This window comes from Haliaeetus leucocephalus, unplaced genomic scaffold, assembly GCF_000737465.1.
Source record: "Haliaeetus leucocephalus isolate CR32 unplaced genomic scaffold, Haliaeetus_leucocephalus-4.0 Scaffold730, whole genome shotgun sequence".
Lineage (NCBI taxonomy): Eukaryota > Metazoa > Chordata > Aves > Accipitriformes > Accipitridae > Haliaeetus > Haliaeetus leucocephalus.
In genome coordinates this window covers 736,233-759,062 of record NW_010973166.1, presented here as the reverse complement: position 1 = coordinate 759,062, position 22,830 = coordinate 736,233, and the positions used below count along the sequence as shown (strand labels likewise).

Here is a 22,830-nt window from a genome sequence, read left to right as displayed (position 1 = left end):
GAAATATCTTTCCAAGGCACTAGTTTGTATCTTCTTTTAGCATAGAAACGTTGTTGTTAATTTTGTTGCCTATGGTTGCAGTTTTCCATAAAACAATGCAGGCTATATGATCTGCTGTAATTCACTTTTTATTTTCCTTCAAGATGCTGTGTCATCAAGAACTGAGAGATCAGTGTCTGTGCACATCAAGAAGGTGGCTGTGACAGATGTTCATGCAGAAGAACCTTCTGGAACATCTTCCTCTGTTTTAATGTCACCTAGGAGTTACAGAGCAGGATCTGGTGACTCCTTAGATAATGTACCCTCATCATCTCTTCTCAAAGACGTGAAAGACATTAGCAGGATATCCTGTGGGTCTATGAACAATGTGGTAAAAGCATCCAATGATGAGGCTGCATTCAGTCATAAATCTGAGATACAGGAAGACTTGGAATACATAAAGTCTGAGGAATATGAGATTGAAGGTTCTCATGTTAAGCCTTTGGAGAGTTCTGATGTCTTGCTGACATTAGATAAAGAACAGGAGAGCTCATTGGACATCCTTCCAAAGAAAGTCCTCCGTTCTGAAAATGATCACTCTCAGAAGGGACTCTTCGGTTTGGCTGTGGAAATTCTTCATGGTACAGAAGAAATCTTAGAACAGAGACTGGCAGATAAAGATGCTGTAACTGGCCCAAGTGTGGAAGAGTCTTCTCACAAACTGAGCAAATCAGCGGAGGAAAAAGGTTATCTGCTTTCAGAACAACTCTTTAGTCGAAAGGAGCCATCATACCTTGAAGACTTTGAAGCATCCTCTTCCAGAAAACAAGCATCAACTGAAGAAACACTTCCTGGGGAACATTACAATGATGACTTGGAAGCATCTCTTCTCTCTCCTAATGGGGATGCTCAGTCACTGACAGAGCGGTCACAGCACACACAGACCAGCAGAAGCAGATCCACCAGCCTTGGCAGTGATGGCGAAATCAGTGAATACCTTAGTGACAAGTCTCTCTCTCTCTCTGGCAGCATGCATTCAGAGAGGTTATTAGAACTTAAGTCCCCAACAGAACTTATAAAAAATACTGAACGCAGAGATGTGGAGCAAGAACAGGCCCCTACTGAATCACCGCTGTGGGCCTCTGTTTCAATCACAGAAGAAACAGATAGTTTGCCAAATTTCAACATTGGTGATAGAGTACTTGTGAGTAAAGTCCAGCCTGGAACATTGCAATTCAAAGGCCTGACTAAGTTTGCTAAAGGGTTTTGGGCTGGTGTGGAGTTGGATAAACCTGAAGGGAACAATAATGGAACTTATGATGGTATTAAATACTTTGATTGCAAAGAAAAGCATGGTATTTTTGCTCCTCCTCAAAAAATCTCTCGCATTACAGAAAGTATTGATAGCCTTTTAGACACAAATAAGGATGAAGACTCATCCTTTGATGATAGGCTGGAGAAGCAACACAAAGCTGAGCAGAAAGACAGACAAAGTTCCAAACCTGGCAAAGAGGATGAAAGCCAGAGCAGAGATGTAAGAGAGAACTATTCCCAGGATAAAGCTCCTGTGGACACAGCTGTTTCAGAAGCCTCAGCTGAGGAAAGAATTGATGAGGAGTCATCTCCTAAAGCAAACAGCATAAAGAAGATTTCTGTAGCTACTGAATCACTTGCCCAAGAACAGTCAGTGGTGGATTATCTGAAGCATGCTGTAAAAGAGGAGGCCAGCCTTGCTCCTCTCATTTCTGGTGTTGTGGATGAGATTTCTACTGTTCAGTCGGATGACATCTCAGATTTCCTTTCTGAAAAACTGGAGAGACAAAAGACACTGGGGGAAGAATGTGCTGAAAAGTTAGATGATCTCTCTCCTGGAGTTGTGGAGAAGCCTGCAACTCCACTTCTGGATTTGCTGACAAAAGAAAAGAACCAGTTAGAAGCCCAGCTTAGACTACCACTTAGAGAGGAAGAAAAGTCAAAAGACCAACTGGAAAAGGTCAGTTTGCTGACAGACAGTCTACTTAAAGATTTTGTGAAAGACACAGTCAATCAGTTACAGCAAATAAAGAAGGTCAGGAATGAGAAAATCCAGCTCAGCAACCAGGAGCTCTGTGATGTGAAGGAGGAATCCAGTATCCCATCCCAGCAGGTAGAAAAGCAGATTCCTGACGGACTGAACAACTTTTTTCTAAGTTCCGATTTGGAAGATGAAAGAGAAGAACTTTCTTCTCCAGACATGTGTCCCAGACCAGTAAGTAACAGCCATCTTGCACTGATTTTAAGAGTTGATTGCTCCTTTGACTGATGATGATTGAATCTGAGGAATGCAGTGTGGCACCAGTTTTTCTCCCAAGTTCTGTTCCGTGATGTGGAGATTGCCTGTATGTGTGTGTGTTCTTGTGTATACCAGTTCTCGGCTCATTTTGGTAGCCCTACAGGCTGAAAGACATATTTTGGCACATGAAAGTGAAAAATACTTCTTTTGGTTAGGTTGCATCCTGCTTACATGTTCAATTTGTATTTAATCCTTACCCTTAGTTTTTATTCTAAAAATGGCAAAATACAATAGACTGTAAACTTACCTCTGTCTATTCTTGATATGAAATAATCATACTCAAACATTATTAGTTGCTGTGGAAGGTCATTAAGGTGTCAGACTGCTCTATCCACTGAACTAGTATATCATGAGTAGTGGAAGTTCAAGCTTCCTCAGAACAGCCATTAATGATACAGATACAGGATTTGGCCTTTCTGCTGAAGATCCCAGTAAACCTGTCTGCTTTGCCATTGATCTCAATATATTATCATCACAGCTTCAGCCCATTTCACCAGTGTGAGCACTGCTCAGTCACTAAAACAGCCATCACCTGCTAAAAGCTTTTAGGCTGTTGATTTAGATCTAAGACTGCTGGTAAGTGAAGTGAACAGTTGTACATCACATTATCAGTTTTTTAAACCACTCAGCCTTTCATAAGTTAAACATTAGGACAGGCAGTGAGCAGGACACACAGTCTTTTAAGCTCTGTAGGAACCCTCTGAAAGCATTCATCACGAGTGGTAGAAACCCTGGGTATTTGAATCAAAACATTTCTAATTTTACTGTGGGCTATTTATTATTTTTTCTGAGTATTTGTGCATATAGTGCCAATTACATCAGTAGAGCATTTTAAAATGTAAGCTGAATTAGACAACAGTGTGACACCACTTTTATATTTACTCTGTGGCTCTTAATTCACAGGAGAGTCCAGTGTTTGGTGCCAGTGGTCAAGAAGAGCTTGCCAAGAGACTGGCAGAGCTGGAGCTCAATCGGGAGTTCCTGAGTGTGCTGGGAGATGATCAAGACTGGTTTGATGAGGACTATGGCCTGAGTTCCCGTAAGGTTCAGCAGAAGCAAGCTGAGGAACCAGCAGTGCTGCCCAAGGTAGAACCACAGAAAGTGCCAACAAAGCCATGTGAGGAGCCTTTGGCAGTCCCTCATACTGCGGTGGAGGTGGAAGGTATGGTGCATGCAGCAGCTGAGGAACTCTGGAAACTGAAAGAGTTGGGTCATGATCTTCAAAGTTTCAGCCTTCATACACATCTTAGTAGTACCCTCAAAGAGCAGGATACAGACACGATCAACAAGCAGGTTTATAAAAAGGTACAGTCTTCAGGCATTTTGGTCTTGCCCTTTGAATGTTTACCATGAACAACAGAAGCCTTAACTTTTACTTCTTTCTTTAAGGTGGTATTTGATTTAACAAGAGAGATCTTTGGGGAAATCTTTGCTGAGGATCCTAATCTAAATCAGCCTATTTGGATGAAACCATGTAGGATTGCATCTGCTTACTTTCGCCGAGTAAAAGACCCAAATGATCTGGATGAAATTAAGGTAGGAAGAACTTTGTCATGCTGGGAAAGTGAGATGAAAAATATTGTACTGGCATTTGCCTGAGTGTTAAAAAGATCATAACAGGTGTATCCAGCAAGAGATGAGGAGAGAAATGAGATTACAAACTTGAAAAGGAGTTTGTCAAAATGGTCCTTTTTTACTCAACAGGTTTGCCTCCCTGTCCTTTTGGCTGGTACTGGTTGCTTTTAAACCTTAGTCCTCTGTGCAGCACTGCCAGGATGACCTTGATCTTATAAAATTGGTATGCTGACAGACTGCTGCTTTAGCGTTTTTCAGTGGAACTCTGTATGGGTATATTGGCATGGATCCAATAGTAGGGTTGGGCCAAATGGGATGAGCTGGATTTTTTTATTCAGACACACCTGTGCCAACCTCACTGAGAACAGCAGGAGTTGCCCAGAGGGACCTGAAATTTGACTGGTGAGGGCATTGTTGTATTTGGCAAGCCAGAGGAGGTCTTCTGTTATTGGTGGTAGTGCTCAAGAAAGGACAAAAACCCCAAAAGCTAGAGCCTGACTGGACCTAGGTTAAACTTTCAGGGTTGGACATTTGGAAAAAAACTGTCTCCCTGAAAGCACCCAACAAAGAACCTTCCATACAGCTCATCAGGACACAAATGAAGACGACTTCCACCTGTACTGTTTTTTCTGAAGCTGGGGGGAAGGGTGGCTGTATTTTGATTAACCTGCTGAAGTTACAGCATGTTAACTGTCTAGAAAAGACAGAAATAGTATCTAGACCACTCAGTTGAGAAGACTTTTAAAAGCATGTGGCAGGGGAGAGCAGGGGCACAGGACAAGGACACTGAATTCCCACCCTGCTTTTCTTTAATATTCTCCCATAAAATGAATTGTCATAATCTCCTATTTGCTGTACTGTTTAATTGAAAGTTTCTGTTCTCAAGATTACAGCAGTGGGTGTCATTTTTTTTTTTTTCCCCACTCCTGGGTTTAATAATCGTTCTGCCTGTGTAATGCTGCCTCAAAGACTTTCACTGTAACTTTCATGCAGACACCGTATGTCTCTTAGCTAAACAGAAGGCTGTTACACATTCTATAATGTGACTTTTTAGGGTAGGTACTTCATGCATACATTTCATTTCTTAGTACAAATGTGATAAATCTCACCTTTACTGTTCTGTAGAGCTTCATTGCAGCTGAAGTACTGAAGTTGTTCAGCCTGAGGAAGGAGCCTAATCACAAAACAGACTGGCAGAAGATGATGAAATTTGGGCGGAAAAAACGAGACCGAGTGGATCATATACTGGTCAGTGGATGAAAAGCAATCATGTCAGATACTGTCCACCAGACTCAAGTGTGACACATGATCATATTTTTCAGTATTCAGTCATGCTGTTTAAAGAATACAAAGTGTGCATGAGGTCTTGATAGAAGGTGTTTAATTTTAGAGAGCACCTTATTGACAAAAACAGAAGTCCAGTGCCAGTGAAGTAAGGTGACTTGAGTGAATTCTCTGTTCATGCCTACTGATTTGACTGGAGTATAAATTTGGCCACTCCCAAAAGTTTAAAGCATGAATTTACAGGAGGAGACACTGAAATATTTGACTGAGAAGAGAGTAAACATTTTCTTTGGGAAGGGAATATGTTTTCCTTCTTACTTTACTTCAAAATGTTTTTATATTGAAGTAATATTGTTTAATTGGAGACAGTGATACTGAGAACTTAATAGACCACATTGCTAACCAGATTCAACTGAAAGATTGCAAAAGTTATTGGGTTAGAAGAGCAGACTTCAAAGAGACAGTATGGGACATGATAGTACCTAGTACAAGGTAACCAGTCTGACAGATAGTACCCACAGCTAAGCGTTTCCTCTAGTACTTGACATGAACCAGTGAACGCAGCTGCCAGCGGGGCAGAGACAGTTCAGTGTTAAAACTGCATGAGATAGAGCATGTCTGGCTGTGTACTAGTTTTTGAAAGTTACTTGTTGGCTTGTATTGCAGGATGATTAACATCTTTATTGGCTATAATGATAGTGAAGGTTCTGCTTGGGAATATGAGTCGTCATTAACACCATGCTTCACTTAATTATACCTGAAATTGATTCCACACACGCACACATATAAGTAACTTCAAGTCATGGGTCGTGTGGTCTCTTAATTGCACATCAGTGGAAGGTTTCCAACACAGGCTTTTTCCCCGGGGTTTAATTGTATGTAAATAGAGTATCTATGTATTGGACCTGCATATCCTAATACACTTGATTCTGGGATACGCTTGATTCTGGGTTGTGGAGGCTGTTAAAGCCTGCACAAAGAAGTCTTATGTTTAGATTCCTGAGAGAACTAATAGTACACTATTATGCTTCTGTACCAGTTTCCTAATTTCTTTGAACCATACCTGGAAAGAAGGATTCCTGACTGGAAAAAATTGCTCTAGTTGAAGGCATCCAAAGTGCTTTAGGTGGAATAAGTTTGAAGTTCAGACAATTGGGTCTGCGATTTACATGCAGACCCAGACATTAAAGATTAATGGAGCTCTGACAAGTTTGGCTTAATAAATAATGTGTTTAATTTTATTTTGTTCTCACAAGAATGTGGTAATAAAATTTTAGCTGAAGTCTGGGAATAACTCTGTGAAGGTTGCAGCATGGCATGCCAGGCTTTAGAAATAAGGCAGTCTCAGTGGCATTGCTAACAAACTTGTACTGTAATGTGAGACACTATCAGAGAAACTTCTAACTGAAAACCTAAGGACATAGTGCTCATTTTCTCTTACCTTGTTTTATTAAAATCTCTATAAAACATGAGGTATCTGGATAGCTTTCTCTGTCTCCTAGTCAGCCTCCAACTTCTGCTTAAGGTCATGAGTTCTGTGATAACACAAATCCAAGGTCATAAGTGGATATACAGGTCTGTGCAGTATCTGCTGCCTATCTGCTAGTAACTCATGGTGTAGCTGTAAACGGAGAGGTCAGTTTTGGAGTTTTCCAAATTTTTTTTTAAGTATATTCAAGTAGTACAACACAGCAATTTCCTGAAAGAGAAATCAAAGACTTTTTTGGTAGGTTTAGGTGCTGTAGAAGCTTCTTTAGAAAATCACAATTGAAAATGCTTTCTTCAAGTTTTTGTGAAGATTTAGCCAATATATGCCTCTTGCAATGTGCAGGGGATGTCATGTGAGTACATATATAAGCTGATTGATTCTCCACATTCTTTTCCTGCTTATAAAGACAAAGGCTGTTAAAATAAAACATGATCTTTCTAAAGCAGAGGTAAACGTTCTTAGGCTTCTGTTATTTGCATTTAGATATTGAGCACAGGTCCTTCCCGGTTTCTTCATTTCCCCTTCAAGTAAACCTAACCTTCAAATGAGTTTTCTACTGAGACAACTATGTATTTTTAGTGACTTTGATGAGAAGATGAAACACATCAGACCCAGGAGCTAGGTATGACTAGGGTAGGGGTTTTGGTAAAGAGGAAGCGGAGTCTGTTGTATACCTTCTCCAGCATATTGGCAATGACTGTCAAATAGTGACATTGTCTGCCTGGATGGCTGAGTGGCTCTTAAAATGAGGAGCCATGGCTGTTTGCTGAATCTCCTTTTGTTTCTTCTGAAGGCATAGAGCAAGTGCCAGGCTATTCTGCCCAGCTTAATCTCTCCCTGATTATCCCTGGATGTGTCTTTGTGTTTATCATACTAAACCCAATTGCCAGTGGTTCTTGTCTCCACCAAAGGTCAGCCTTGTGGGGAAAGGAGAAAGGACACAGTAATAGAAGCACTCTGCACTGTGCTGGTGCTCTCTGTGATGCTGGGTCCTGTGGGTGACTGCAGTCAGCCATCACACCCACTAGAAATTAAGGGGAGAACAAGATGGATTAGTCCTTCACCTCCTTGCTCTGCCTTGATCTTTGCTGCTTCCCCCAGTCGCTGCATCTTTAGTTGCATTTTCACTCTCATCTTCTCTTTTCCAGCATTGACACCAACATAGTTAGCCATGTTTTTCTGCCAGTGACAAAAACTCCACCTTCCTCTTCTCCTTTTTTGCAGTACTGTTAACTTTGATCAAGCATCTCTGTCCTCAGAAAGCATTTGTAATGGGATTTCTTATGACTTCTCTGGTCTGCTGGATAGTTGCTCCAGTTGTTAACAATTACAGCAAAACTTGGCTTTCAGTAAACAAGTATGGGAGGTTCACATTTATGAAAAGCTACTTTGTTTAAAATCAAGCTAAAGGAATGTTTAGGTGCTTACTTTCTTATTCTCATGTCCCTTTGTGCTGCCACCTTTATCACATGTATGCTGTCTGTGCTTTGTGGGAGATTCTCAAATGTACACATAGGCTGAGGAGCTGCATTTTGGTACATCAGGGCTGCCTGTGCATTTCAAAACCTTTTTCTAAACTACAGCAAGAACCCTCATATCTCTTTATTTGAAGTTCAGGTGCTAAGAATAGACTGTTTCCACCCCTTTTTTTCCACTTGGGTCTTCAGCCAAAACTCCCTGTTTTGCTGATCTGTTTGCATGAGGCCAGAACGAAGTTTCTAAGCCATTGCTTTCCCTGCCACCCCCCTTTCCGTTTTATCTGGAGCTTGAGAAAGCAAAGCTCACCTGATACTGCCAAACCTACGTGTTTAGTTTTCACACCTGAGAAGCCTGCCAACAGAGTGCTGAAAAGTACTTGATCTTCTGACCTGTTGACTTAATGGCTAGAATGTTTCTCTCCATGCAGAAATTCTGCAACAAAGCAAAGCTGTTCCTATCAAGCTGGCTTTATCAGAAAGCCCACTTCTGCGGCACTCGAGATCTAAACCCAAGGCGAGTGCAACAGTAAGAAGAGAATCAAAGCCTGCTTGTATGCACAGTTGTGTGTCTTAAGATTTCCAGGTACACTTGAGAGCGAAGGGCTGTAAGAATGCACCTGCCTGCCTTCCTCCTACTGAAATTCTTCCAAAGCACTAGTTTGTGGATTTTTATTCTTTTCAGTCTCCAAATGATCTAGTGACTCCTTAAGTGTAGTTTATTTTGCAGATATTCATGGTTTTGAATGGGAACCTCCAGAAATCAAAACTTACTAACTTACTCTCTGAAGTTTCCTTCAGATTATATTAAGTGTTGTTTTTGGGTACTGTGACATTTATTAGATGGCCAACAGGATCACGCTACCTTGTTACCTCCTGATTTTTCTTTTGTGTGCATGCCTCCTTCTTTCTTTCTGTGTTTAAAAAAAAAAAAAAAAAAAACATTCAAACAAAAAAAAGTGCACAGAAAAAACCATACTACCCAGCCTTCTGCATAGTGTCACTGTTTATCTTTTCCTGTAGGATGGAATTCAGTTTCATTAAAAATGTTGTTCTGACATTGCCCAGCTGCGGTTTCTCTCTGGTATAGAGAACTTACTTCCTGGTATATATGAAGTTTTACTTTTGTCATGAGAATGTGCAAGAACTTAAATGCTGTGCATGTACTGAAGACAATGCAAAGCCCATTTCCATGAAAGACACGATGGTCACCAAATGTAAGCAAACTGTCTTCATTGCTTAGAACCCGTTTGTGGTAATACAACAAATGGATCAAACCTTTCCCAGGCAAAGATGTCACAACTGCCTTGGCTCAGATGTCTGCAGCTATGGCTGCAAAGCAGCATGGCACTTTCCACATGTGTTCTGAATACACTATAAACAAGACTTGCCTGCAGCTGTGAATTGCACATTCTCTTAGTTTTCCAAAAGTATGCTCGAGGAAGTCGTCCTAATGCCAAAGGAAATTGTGCACTGTGCCTCTGAGAAAGGGGGGAATGATAGAGGCAAGAGGAAAATTAATCACTGATACTGTTTTTCTTTCTTCGTCTTTCCACTGCTCTTTAATATCCAGCCTTTCTCTGCCTGGATCAAGTTACCCTATCCTCTCCCCTTTACTGGCATTTCTTTATCCTATGTGTATCTTTTTCCTCCTGGAGCACAGTAAAGGAACTGTCCCATCATGTTGTTGCAGGTCAGACAGAATAAACGGCAGCTTAGTTTGGATCTGGATATTGGGGTTTGTTTAAAGGCCAAGGAGATCAGAGCTTTTAACCTGCTTAATTATTTTACTCGCTTGCTTACCCCACCCTCGGTGTTGCATTCACCAGGTCTCGACTTCGCTTCCCAGCAGGGAGGTTGCTGCTGGCCTGGGAGGGTCAGGCAGAAAATCGCATCAGTTGGTATTGTGCAGCTGCTCCTGGTTACCAATCTTGGACATCTTTGGTCAAGGTCCCTGGGCATCCCCCAGCATTTGTCTCCACCCACCTCCTTCATCTCCAGTATCTTCCCCCATTTCCAGGATCTTTCTTCCAGCCAGGATCTTCACCTTCTCCCCTTGGACCTCCTGTTTTCTCTCCCAGACCACTTCTGCTTTTTGGGAACCCTTCTTTTTGGCACCACCTCTTCTTTTTGTGAACCTTATCTCTTGCTTTTCCTCATCTAAATAGCCTGTGATGCAGACACACAGCACATGGTCAGCCTCCAAATTGGTGCTTCTATCATATGCCTCTTTATTGATGGGAAGACTTGTGACATGCTGCTGTTGTTTAGTCCAGGGTTTATCAGAATTTACAACCAGCACATACTGGTTGCAGGCAGCACGCTTCTGCTTGAGAGTTCAGAAGCCTGTTTCAGACATTCACCCCCCGACAAATTTACACCCAATTATCTGCCACTTGTTAGCATTCAATTTAAATTATTTTTCACCTTGCTGGGGTAGTGCAGAGATTTGTAAGCATGTAGCATGACTCTTCCAAAGCTGTTTGCAGGATGTGATCCCTGCCCCTGTCCCTGAGCTCTCTTAGGGAGAAAGGAGCTGTCAGACTGAAACCCCATGTATAACTGAAGCCTTATGCATGGCTACAAATGCTGAAGCAGTGCTGGTTCCCTGGGGTTCCCATAGCAGCCCATTCTTGGGCTTCATACTGTGTTTTGGTTATTGAATCATCATTATGCTATAGCAGCTGTCACCTTCAAAACGGACATGTTTCTGGGTGGTTTAGCTTCAGACAAAAGATGGAGAGAGGGTGTTGGGGCTGTAGCTCTTGTACCCTCTTTAGATAATGACACTATTACATAATGATATGTGGATTTTCAGTATGTTTTAACCTTGTTTTGGCAGCATGTAGGTGTCTGGCCCACTTGTCTGTGTGGACAGTGTAAATGTATTTTGAGTTCAGAGTGTAGGATTTACAGTCAGGGGAGCTTTCTGCTGAAGCTGAGCAGAGAAAGAGCTTTCAGCAGGTTTTCTTTGTCATTTTTAATATGAGTGATGTTTGCATCCACTCTTTCTTATCTCAAAAGTTTGAGTTTGTTAGGATTTATCTGTAATACTGAAGTGGTCACTTAGACAAATTTTTAATAAATTTAAATTGGAGAAATCCACTTTGAGGAGACTCTCAATAAGACTTGATTTGCTGAATGAAATTATATATTTCTGTCTGTTACTAAAACACCTATTTGCTAGTGACCAGTAAAACAGGATTTTGCTTGTCAACCATTTAGGAATAGAAGGAAATAAATACACTTTGAGTTACTCTTTTAGATGTAATGGTACAAAATTCCATTTGTAATAATGAAGCATGGAGTATTTTGTGCAAATGAATTGCAATACTATCATACAACACGTGCCAGCATTTTGTCTTCCTGTACAGGAAAAGTTAGTTATTTCCTTTAGGTTTTCTAATTGTTATTCGAATAAACTGAACTGCAGTAAAGCGTTTTCTTTTTCTCCTTCCCCTGTTCAAGGCCTTTGCATGATTTCCTACCAGTTTAAGCTGCATGGAATCAGCTTCTTGCAAATACACAATTAGGGACTTTTTTAATGGAGCTTCTGCTGTTGGCCAAGAATATCCCATTAGCTGAGTTCCTTCAAGTGAAAAACTTGTGCAGGAATATGAAATCCTTTAAAATGGATACTACAGTGAAAGGTAGAATACAGTCATACAGTGAAATAGCCTGGTTCAAATAGATCTGTGTTCATTTTGCTATTCCAAGCGTTTCCTGTAATCTCTTACAAAGACAGATATGTTGTTGGCAGATGTGCACTATTTGGGACTCTTTCTGGAACTTTGCAGGGGATATTATCCTAGAGCAACAGAATTGTAATGTTTGTATTGCCTTTTCCTTTCTACCCTCCAAGGTGCAGGAACTTCATGAGGAAGAAGCACAGTGGGTGAACTATGACGAGGATGAACTGTGTGTAAAGATGCAGTTGGCAGATGGGATCTTCGAGGCCTTAATCAGAGACACTGTTGATGTACTGAACCAGATAAATGAGAAACAGCGGAGATTGCTGCTTGTCTGACAGTGCTGAAAATAAACTTACAGCTACGTAACCACTGAGTCACGGGTCTTTCTGACTCCTGACGTGCTCTCCACCCTGCAAGTGCTGCTGCTGGACTTCCATGCGTGGGGCTTAAAGGCAGTTCAGATGTGATTAAAGGAACCTGAATTTGCATCCGCTGCCACTAGAGACCTTGCACCAGATTTATTGTTTGGAACAAGCTGATCCCTCACTCGAGGCTGCATTGTGAAGCGCTCAAGACTGTTCGTGTGCCAATGCAGTTATGCCACATAACTGTCAGCAGCTGTCTGGGGCTCCGGCCTGGGGCTTTGACATGGTCAGCTTGTTCTCTGAAAGGGTTGGGTTAAGTTGGGATATTGGCTGTTTTGCTGGAATGGCTGTCAGCCATCAGTACTCATCTTGTCTTTAGAAATGTGAGTAACTTGGAGAAGAAACGGTTTGATCAGGTTTTAGTCATAAATGGAGACTTACCGTACTGAACAGTGTTATAATCTTAACACACCTTCTCCTGCAGCCCTAACAATGTGCATCAGTTTCTTCTGCTCCAGAGCCCATTTAATTCCCTTCTCTGTGAAGTTGGTTTTCATCTTTCTTCTGTGATGTGGTACCAAGTATGGTGCCAGCTAGTCCAGGGAAATTAGATGATGTTGCTTTCTGTATTCAAGTAAAGAATTCTTGCTGCTTTTCCTACGTAGCTTGCTTCAGTCCTGAGGTGGAGCAAGATAAAGGCCGCCTAACGTCAAGTGTGAAAGATGAGCCCGTGGACAACTTTCTTCCTACCATGTAGCACTTCTCTTCCTGGAGCACCAGCTGCTCCCAGATAATGGATACTCAGGATTTTCTCAGGCACGAGACATGCAGGAGTGGAAAACATTTCCTCACAAAAATTTGGCCTTCAATCCCTCAGCTTCTTCCCTTACTGTCACCTAATAAATCAGAGAAGCTGTTACTTGAAAAATTTAGAGAACAGAGTGTATTCACCAAAGAAAGCGGTGTCCAGTGCTTGACTGTCTGCATGTTTTGTGCTTGTGGGTTTTTTATTTATTTTCAGATAATTTATTAAGTGGGTTATAGGAGAGTGTCCTGTGCAGTTGGCTGCACTGTCTTATGTTTTGGGACAGCCGAACTTGAGAAAGCATCTGTTCTGGAAACTTTCAGAGCCCTGTATTCTTCACACAAAACCTCCAGCTTTTCAAGGCAGATACAGGGAGGGGAAGGTATGAAGAACCAAACCACAGTGACCAGGGGTGGGATGCGAAGGCAGGACTAGGAATGGCGCTTCACCACACTTGGTTCAGAAACAATGGAGAGTTGAGGGGGCTGAGCTGAAAAATGATGTGAAAATTCTCTGCTCCATCTGTTTCCTTTCTTTCACAGAACTTCTAGGCCATCAGCAGCTGTTACATGGTTGATTTGGTGCTGGGTTCAACTGCAGTGTCCTTCTGCTGAGTGCTTGTTCCTAACCTGTCCCTCCCATTCTTGTGTTTTCCTTGGAGGAACACAATCTGGGGTCAAACATTGATGCCTTAATAGTGGATGTCCCTGTTTGCTAACCTGGGACAAGACCCAGAGGAGAGCCAGATTCTTCAGACACACTGGAGTGCAGAAAGACACTTTGAAGCCCTCAGAGGTGCCCCAGAGATGCTGCAGCCCACAATAGGTGTGGCAGGGAGATCTGGACAATTTCATTCATCTGCTTGGTTCTTGGGCTTCCTGCTATATGTACCTCTGCTACTGCTCCATTCTGTTTTCTCTTTTCCACCTTTTTTTTTTTTTTGAAAGCTATCATTGGAATATTTGCATTTTGCACAATGACACATAGCTGGTAATTCTTCAGGGACAGCACTGGGAAACGTTGGATTTGTCAGAGGTCCATGTAGATTCTCAGATGTAGTATTGCCAGCACATCACTTGTGAGTTAATGGTGAGCCATATTCATGGGAGCTTAATGAGCAGAAGAACAAGGAGGAGGTAATGGTGTCTAGGAACACCTCCAATGGGCATATGCATGTCTGTCCTGCAGTAGTGGCCCTTCTGGCTGGCTGGAAGTCAAATGGTCTTGGTGGAACATTGTTCAGCATTTTTTCCTAAGTGATTCACTTATCCACGTAAAATGTTATGATGCTGAACCAGGAAACTCTTGAATGCTTAAGATAGAAGCAAACTAAAGCTGCTACATTTAACCAGCATGGTGTCACTGATTGGGTCACCACCTCAGATTCCCTTTCCTGGGTGTACCTTTTTCAATAGCAAGGATTGCGATTTTTGTGGGTAGCAATTACGGAAAGAAGGCAGAAACCTGCAGCATAGGTTTGTAGCTGGAGTATCAGAGAAACAAAGTTAGTTTCTGTTCTGTAGATAGCGTGGTCAGTGTTGAGTAGGTCGCCCTGCATCCCCGAGGCTTTTCGGCTGTTCTGCGGGGCTGGCAGGGCTTTTCTGGTTTGTCCACCATCAGGAAGAAGGTTGTACAGTTGGCCTGCCAGGGTAACAGGGACCATTGGAGATTGTATGCCTGTTGTCTTGCTGGCTTGGATAGTGCTAGTTTGGTACCCTCAACAGAAGTAGTAACTATTTTTACAGCTGTTTGGGCAGAAGGAAGCTGTGTCTAAGTAATGGCTTTATTCCTTTGCAAACATCACCGTTTATTTTTGGTAGCAGTCCTTGCTAGGAGCAACCCTAAAAAGACTTGAACGTACATGAATTATCTTCTCAATACCTCAAGTGTGTTGAGTTGCTTTGAGTTGAGTGTATGCTCAAAACCTCGAGTGTGTTGAGTACTTGTGGGCTGATGATTACCGTGGTGAAGTAGTGGTCTGTCTGGGTCGCAGCTGGTAACGAGGAGGTATGGGGAAGCCTGGAGTCACACAAACAGGCTGAATTCTCTATTTCTGTCTTCTCCCCAACCTTCCCTTTGTAAGAACAAGATGGTATTTCTGGGTCCTTGTTATCTTGGTGCAACCACGCTAGAAGATTCAAGGCTGAGATGGTTTTTTTTGAGACCCATGAGCTGTTCGGGGCAGTGGCTGTCATCACTGGGGAGATGTGGTTCCCTCTTTGGAAGGATCTTGATGCCAGATGGGAAAGCCCAGGCTTGAGAGGACAAGCAGCGCGAGTACCTCTCTCACAGCAGGATGCTTCCTGAGCCATGCTGTGGAATATCAGTACTTCTGCCTTTCAGAAAAGGCTTGTTGCTCACAAGGTGGAATGAGGGATTGAAAAAATCCCATCTTGTTCACTTTCCTTTCTTGAAAAAGTGGCCTTAGCTTTTTGCAATACTTGAATAAGTGTGTACCTGCAGAAGATCTTCAGTAGCACAGTGATAGAGACCTTTTAAGTGACTATTCTGTGAGGAACTGCATGCAGTTCTGACTTTAATAATCCCTTTGCTACATTAAGAACATTAGGAAAATAAAGTACTTTTCAGCAGAGAAACAGTTGAATCTTATAAGGTATTTAGTGCATCTGAAGTGTTTACAAATCAACTAAAATGGAGAAAAGCAAACTATTGAACTTATTTGTAATTTAAACGTTAAATGCAAAATTATATACAGATGAAAGAGGAATACTGTAATTAACCTGCATTTACTAGTTTTTTCCTTGACTTTGCAGAGCCTTTTGATATACATTTGCAAAGCCGCCTTTTGGGAGGCTCCGTCTCCCTGTGTACTGTGTTGTGGAGATGCTGAAAAGAAACCCGTTTACTGTGTATGTGTAAATAACCTGGTAACTTGGTTTTTGGGCCAGTTTCAGCTAATGTTCACATCCAGAGCAGCTTTGCACAGTAGACAGACCCAAGGATGTGGAGGGTTGTTTTGGGTTGGGTTTTTTTTTTTTTGGTTTTTTTTTTTTTGTAATTAAGAACTGTAAAATAACCAGGGAGGTCCCTGTGTACACCAGTGTAAATATCTTTGGTAACTGAAATGTACTTTAAGAGAACAAAATCTGTAAATAAACTGATTTATAAATTAATCTTGTTTCCTGGTTCTGTATAAAATGGAGCTTTATAATTACCCAAATGGTTGCTAATTCTGAAGGTGTCCTGGAGATTCGTCCCTTGTATGTTCCCCTTTCTGTCTGATGCTGTACTTGGGATGCCAATCACAGTCCACAAAATCCCATTAGAGTTGCCTTAATTATAATTATAACATTATTAGAATTTCCTTATTGTTAAAGCCAAATGTTGATAAAAGCAAAAACAGAAAATAGCATTGCCTAATCATTGCTGGAGTGCACAGCGTGATCTGTGGGAGAAAAATTACTCCTTGCACATGTTTGTTTAAAATAGGTTTTAAAAACTCATGCTTTAAAACATTGGGGGGGGGGGAAGCTATTTTTATGCTAAACAACAATCTTGGAATTAAATTCTTCAGAGCCTCAGTCTTGTTTTGGATCCCTCAATTAGGCTCCTAAATTGTTACAGCTCTATAGAGCTGCTGTTACCAACACTGATCACTTCTTCACCAAGGGGGCAAACATTGCTTCCCTGGAAACTTTATGTATTGGTGGAACTTTCCTAAATCTTTGCTGTTTCCTTTCCAGCAAAAAAAACCCAAACAACCCCACTTTAACATATGAAAGGTCCTGGAGCTCTGTAAGAAGACAGCTGAACACTTGCAGTGCCAAACCACAGGCATGCAAGCATGTGGCAAACAAGTGGCAGTGTGAAATGTGTTAAGACCAAGCGTGCTTATTGAGCCTCCTCAGTCCCTACAGCTGCTGCTGCTCCTGTACCTCTGCTGTGTTTTGGTGCCATTTATTAACATACAGACCAGCAGAAAAGGCTTTGCTTTCCATTTACTACAGATGTCTACAAAACCCAGCAGTGGTCTTTCTGGCTTGGAGGATGCTGTGTGGCAGTCTACTCACCGCTCCTCTCTGCCTGGGAGAGGCGTATGCATTAAACAGGGTGGGGGGATCTTTGTGAACAAAACCATTGCAAAGGCATTGCTCTGTGCTGAGCGGTTATTTGCTCTTTGTTTTTCCTTAGCAGAGGTATCTCATCCAGGAGGAGGACTTGCTGCACTCAGACTTTCATTATGGAAGCAGCTTTGCTGCAGTCGCGCAGTGCCAGCGTGCAGTAGAAGTAGTCCTCAATGGAGTGTGCCAGGAACACTGTCCACAGCCCTTGTACAGACGGAGAAGCACATCGTGGCCCTCTGAGCTCGGGGGGTTGAACCGGCCAAAGCGTGGCGGTGGGTTGTTTGATGTCCAAAGGACCGAGACAAAGTGGTGCTGCAGCCTCTGTGCTCTCATTATCGAGCAGTGGGAGAGCATCCGTGTTGCTGCTTTCTTCGCCCTGCAGTGATTTTGCTCCACGAGTCCTGTATTTTCGGACAGTGATCTACTTGCAGCCGTCAGCATCCATCCCTGGAGTGGCTTAGAGTGCATTTCACATTGAAAAAAAAAATTAATCTGTGCTTCTCTGGCTAAAGAACTGGCTTCCCTTTAAAACGGCTCGAGCGATGGGAACGCTGCCACGGTGCTCTGGCGGGTGACACAGCAAAATGCTGTATTGCTACTGCTGTCCTTGCCCAGGATGCCCGGTAATCAGCTTGATGAAGGCTCTAATTTCCTCATTTGCAAGTCTATGTTGCTTCACTTTGGCACTGACTTTCTATGGTGGTGTTTGTGCAACTCTTCCCAGAACCCTCGGAACGCAGTTGCCTTTGACAGCCATTTCACCCGTGGACCTGGTGAAACTGCTGGGTTGGGCAATGGCAGGCAGCCGCCCTCCTGACAGCACGTTGGATTGAGGGGGACTGTTTTGGTGCCACCCGCTCCCAGGTGCCTCCCCGGGGAGGTGGTGCCAGCTGCAGCCATCCCATGTCCTAAAATGCCTGGCGAGCACTGGAGCACTTGAAATGTTGACTCTGCTCCAGACATCTCTGCACCCTGCCTAGCACAAGGCATTCTGCAATGTCTGGGCTGTCATTAACACGGCCTCAGAAGAAAAGGAGCTGGTGGGGAGCTGCTGAACGCCGGCAGCTCTCTTCAGTGAGCAGGAAGGAGAGGAGGGGGGCTGCCCAGCTGCTGGCACCCAGCCTGGAGCACGGGCCATTGGCGGGCAGGAATGCAGATAAGACTTAATGGAGTTTGAAAGCATAGGATGGTCTCTGGGATGGAGGTCCTGTGGGGGAGGGAAAGGCACCTTGCGAGGTCTGGAAACTGGAGCAAACAAAACCCATAGCCCCAGCCCTGTGCCCTTTCTGCCTCTTCCCCAGTAAGATCTGGCAGAAATTTGGGGGAAAGGAGGAGAATAGAGCTGTTGGGGGGCAATAGCTCCATTCAGGAGGCTGAGGGTTGGGCAGGAACGGGACATAGAGGGGAGATGTTTGTGGCAAGATGCCTTCTTTTGCCTGCCAAGTGTGCTGTGTGAGGATGGCCTGGAGTCGGTCTGGTTGGTTCCTGCTCTGAATGTTTCTCTTGGCCCCAGTTTTCCAGCCCTTTGCTCTAGCTGTGCAAGACCTGCTGTGTCCCTTGGGCTGCATTCCCTCCCTGATGTTGGTTTCAGGTGGCTTCCTCTTGCAGGTGGACTTGTCTGTCACTGACCCGTGAAACCTAGGCTGACTTGAACTAGGGTTTTGTCTGTGAGTTTGCTGGAAGTGGAAATAACACCAGTTCTGGGGAGTGTCCCAGAGATGTATTCACTTTTATTCCAGCAAAATAAAGGAGGCTGCAGGGGATCCTACCGTTCATGTTGCTTGGCTCAAGGAGCTCAGCAAGGAGCCTGTTCCAGTGTCCGTCTCCTGCTGTGTTGCTCCACGGAGGTGATGGAGCCAGTGCTGCTCAGTGAACCTGTGATTTGGCACACCAGTCCTCGGTAGGTGACGCCTTGCTTACGTTGCAGGACTACTGCCATGGCAAGAGAGGAGTGCTCCGTTGTCATCTGTGTGGTATTCTCAGTTTCATGCGCTGCAATTAAACCAGCTGCTAAATAATGATGTGGCAAATCTGGGCGGTGTGGCCTCCTCCGATCTGCTCCTGGAAGCTGGGCAGATGAGCTGGAGTGGAAAACATCTGCTCTGTGCATCCTGGGTCATGGTGATGATTTATGACTTTAAGTAGATCTTAAATTTGCAGGTAAAACGTTTCCTACCCAGACATACCAAAGACAACACCAGTTCTTCCCGGTCCCCCCAGGTCCCACTGAAAAGAGTAAGCGCAGCATCGCTGCTGTCCTTTTGAGCAGGGATGAATCAGCAGCAGGTGAACAGTAGAAAGGGGCTGGTACTGCTGTAGTCTCTCTGCAGACAAACTATGTGAACGCATTCATCACGTCCTGAGAATGCACCCCGGATTTTCTTTTACGTCTATTGTTATTACAGGCTGGTTGGGCTTGAAACGTAGAAATCAACTGTATCCGACCAAGCCTGTCTTGTGTAGTCGGCAATTCCCAGCTACCAGTGGGGGTTACAAGGGGCTCTCCTAGCCTTCATAGGTGTGAGCCCGGCAGAGCTGATGCAGGGTGTGGGAAGCAGCTGGGGTTCACATCTACCCTGTGCGTTATTCCCTGTCTCAGCAAAGCCGCGGAAGCTGGCAGGTTTATCGCGCAGGCGCTGCCAAAGGTCTTATCTGCCAAGACATGGTTTCAAATGTGTGACTGGTGCCACCAGTGGAAAAGTGCCACCTGGATTGGAGTGTCCCAGCTGACTTCAGCTGGCTGGGAAGTGGCAGGTGGCGCAATTTTCACTCGCTCTCCGAGGCTGTTTGGAGATGCTAATCGGGGAAATGAGGCTTTTTCTTTTATTTAGAGAAAAACCACATTTTAAGTGGTGCTGTGCTCCAGATCGAGGAGGGCTTCACTGAGTTCATCAGTCCCATCTTGTGAAGGCTGGAGAGAGAGGGAAAACTGTCGAGCCTCCTCTGCAACTGGTATTTCTGAGGCTCTTGCGGGAGAGTTGGATGCAAACTTCTCCAAACAGCCTCCGAAATGTCAGGGCCGGGTGATGGGGTTGCCATGATTGTATCATGAGTCTTGCATTGGTTGCGTGTTATTCTTGGAGTCAGTTCCTGGAATCACACAATTAGGTAAGAATGTGTTCTTTAATTTTCAAGGAAGAAAGTCCATTTCAGGATCTCCCTGTCCCTGAACCTTCACAACTACAGGGAACTGAGAAGGTCCTGGGTCAGCTTACCTGGCCATTTTGAGCTGCTGGTGTTTTGCAGCCAGGTTCATGCTTTTAAAAATGGACAGTAAAAGTCTTTCTCCATTTTCTGAAACATAGTCCTTTCCAGTACTTCAGGGGCTGAATACATAAAACCCCAACTGCTCTTTCCTCGTCTCCTCTCTGACCCAGCACAGAGGCAATCAGGGTAGCTCTTTGTGTCTGTGAAAATGATCCATTTTGGGTGCACGAAACAAGTTCTGCAGGGCTTAAATGATTTTGGTGAGATCTTAGCAGCCTTTGAGGCTCTCAGCCTGTTGGTGTTGCCTGCGCCTCATTGACTTCAAGAAGATTCCTGCTGGCTTTAGTCTGGGAAAGGAAATTTGAGAGCTGGTGAGCTTAATGAACTAAAGCCACTGCTCAGCTGCTGCACAGGGACTTGTGCAGTGCGGGAACCTCTATGGTGGTCCTTAGCCCATGGCCTTGCTACGTAGGAGTGAAGCACATCTTTTCCCAAAGTTAAGGGTGCCAAGGTGGGCGCTGAAGGCTTTGCTGTGCAGTCCAGCTGAAAACCAAGTAGGTTCCTAAATGTGCCAGGAGAGCCTAAAGCTGGGCTTTACGGCTGGCTGGGGGCTCAGCAGCCAGGCATCCAGAGTCACCCAGCACCCACCCCCTGTGCTTTGCTGCCCACAGGCTCTGCTAGCAGGGAGGGGGTGCAAAGCAAGAGAGGACAAAAAGACAGGCAGTGCTTGGGAGGGCATTTCTAAAACGTCCCCAGACTTCTGCTCCTTCTTGATTTTTTTTTTAATTCATCTTAGTTATTCTCAGATCCATCTTAAAACGGGTTGTTTCAAAATCTCTGCTTCATCTTTGGCTTTCCATGCCCCGTCTCAGGGCATTCTGCAATGAAAATCCGGCTCTTCCCAGTTTGAGGTGGAAGAAAAGCCTCGTCTCTTGCTTTGCAGCAGCATTAAAAGGAAAAAAAGTCTTTGGGGGCAAGTCTGTGCCTGGAAAGCCCCACACCCTGCCACTGAAGGAGGCTGGTCCCTGAGGAACTGTGGGGACTGGACGTGCCAGCCTGGCAGCAGGGTTGTCGCTGGCTGTTCCAGGCAGCCGGAAGCAGGAGCATCCCCACCCCGGGGCTTCGGGGGGATGAGCAATGGCATGGCTCACCTCAAAAGGAGCCAGAGCCCCGGGTTGTGGGCTCTTGCCCATCTGCCTTCGGGTTAGATGCTGCTTTTGCATCTAAAAAAGGATTCGAGGAATTTGGGCTCCCTGGAGGGGGAGGGTGCTGGTAATTAGGCTGCTGCTCAGCACCTCTCCTTCACCGTGATAACCTAATCAAACCTACAAGCCCTTCAACTAAAAACTTTAGCCCAGGGTAAAATAACGGTGATGACATCCCTAAGCACAGGCGTTCTTGTCTTTTAATTGCCAGCTGGATAAAGACAAGTCGGGGCAAGGTCTCTGGTAATAGCGAGGGACCACCTTTCAGAGCAGCCCTGCATGGGCTGAGCTGGACCTCGGACCTCTCTCTCTCCTAGTTGGACAGCAAAGTGTGATAATCCCTTAAGCATTTAATTACAGCTGGCAGGGCTGGAGCAAACCAATTTCTGCCCCGTTTCCATCAGCCGGAACCCGCAGAAGGTGCCTGGCAGCAATCCCACGAGGGTCGTGTCAGACAGGCTCTGTCGCCCACAGCTGGGATGTCTCGGGGAGCCCCGTAGCTCCCCCAGAGCCGTGTCCCGTGTGGAGGCCCCTGCCCTCCGCTGCCAAGGCAAGGCTTGGCTGTGGCAGGCTTGTTTTTCTAGCATGGCAGGTCCGCCTAAAATACCTAGGTGGGGCCCAGCATGGCTAATGGCCTTCCTGGGGATGGAGCCAGCAACCAACCCTCAACAGCGATGGACACCCCCAGCGCCGGGGGCCCCCTGGCCTCAGGGGGTGGGGAGGGAGCGGAGGGCTGGATTTCAGGGCTGTGTCCACCCCGGTGGTACCCGGCTCTGCCCTGGGGCACTGGGCAACGGGCACCTTCTGCCCCGGAGCCAGTGACGTGGGTGTGTGTGCGTGAGCGGTGGCACGGCCGGGCTGACGGGGAGGCTGTGGCCGGACGTGGGGCCACCTGCTTTTTTTTTTGGGTGGAGGAGCTGGGTTTTGGGGCCTCGTCGGGTATCCTTGTTGTGTGTCCCTGGTGGGTTTGGGAAGAGGGCGGCCGGGTCCCCGGGGTCCCCCTCCTGCGTGGTGTTCCGGCAGGCGCTGCCCGGTGACGCTGGCTGACATCAGGGCGCTGCCCTCAGGCCGGCGGCTCCCCTCGGGGATGACCGTAATGGCGGCACCGCGGGTTTTGGGCCTGAATCAGCCGCCTTCGCCTTTCCCCACTTTATCAGAATTTTATCATTTTATGCCATCCGTCCGCTCGCGGGGACAGGGTGGCACTGCGGCCTCGCCCCCTTGCGCGGCGCGCTGCCTGATGCTGGGGAAGGGCTGGGGGGGGTTCTTGGGGCACCCCCCGATGTGGGGGTGACGGACGGGGTGCGGGGGTGCTGCCGCTGCGCGCCCGATAGGGG

The 22,830-nt window shown here is 45.0% G+C and overlaps 1 protein-coding gene across 3 annotated transcripts in view; it reads left to right on the top strand.

The window, feature by feature from the left end:
* The window catches only part of CEP350 (centrosomal protein 350kDa), an 85,234-nt gene extending 69,262 nt beyond the window's left edge, over positions 1-15,972 (top strand). For all 3 annotated transcript variants that reach the window (XM_010580629.1, XM_010580630.1, XM_010580627.1), the window contains exons 34-38: positions 144-2,227; positions 3,215-3,616; positions 3,701-3,847; positions 5,012-5,134; positions 11,997-15,972. In XM_010580629.1, coding sequence (XP_010578931.1) covers positions 144-2,227; positions 3,215-3,616; positions 3,701-3,847; positions 5,012-5,134; positions 11,997-12,161 — 2,921 coding nt within the window. In that variant the 3' untranslated portion in view covers positions 12,162-15,972. The remainder of the gene's footprint in view (positions 1-143; positions 2,228-3,214; positions 3,617-3,700; positions 3,848-5,011; positions 5,135-11,996) is intronic.
* The last annotated feature ends 6,858 nt before the right edge of the window (positions 15,973-22,830 follow it).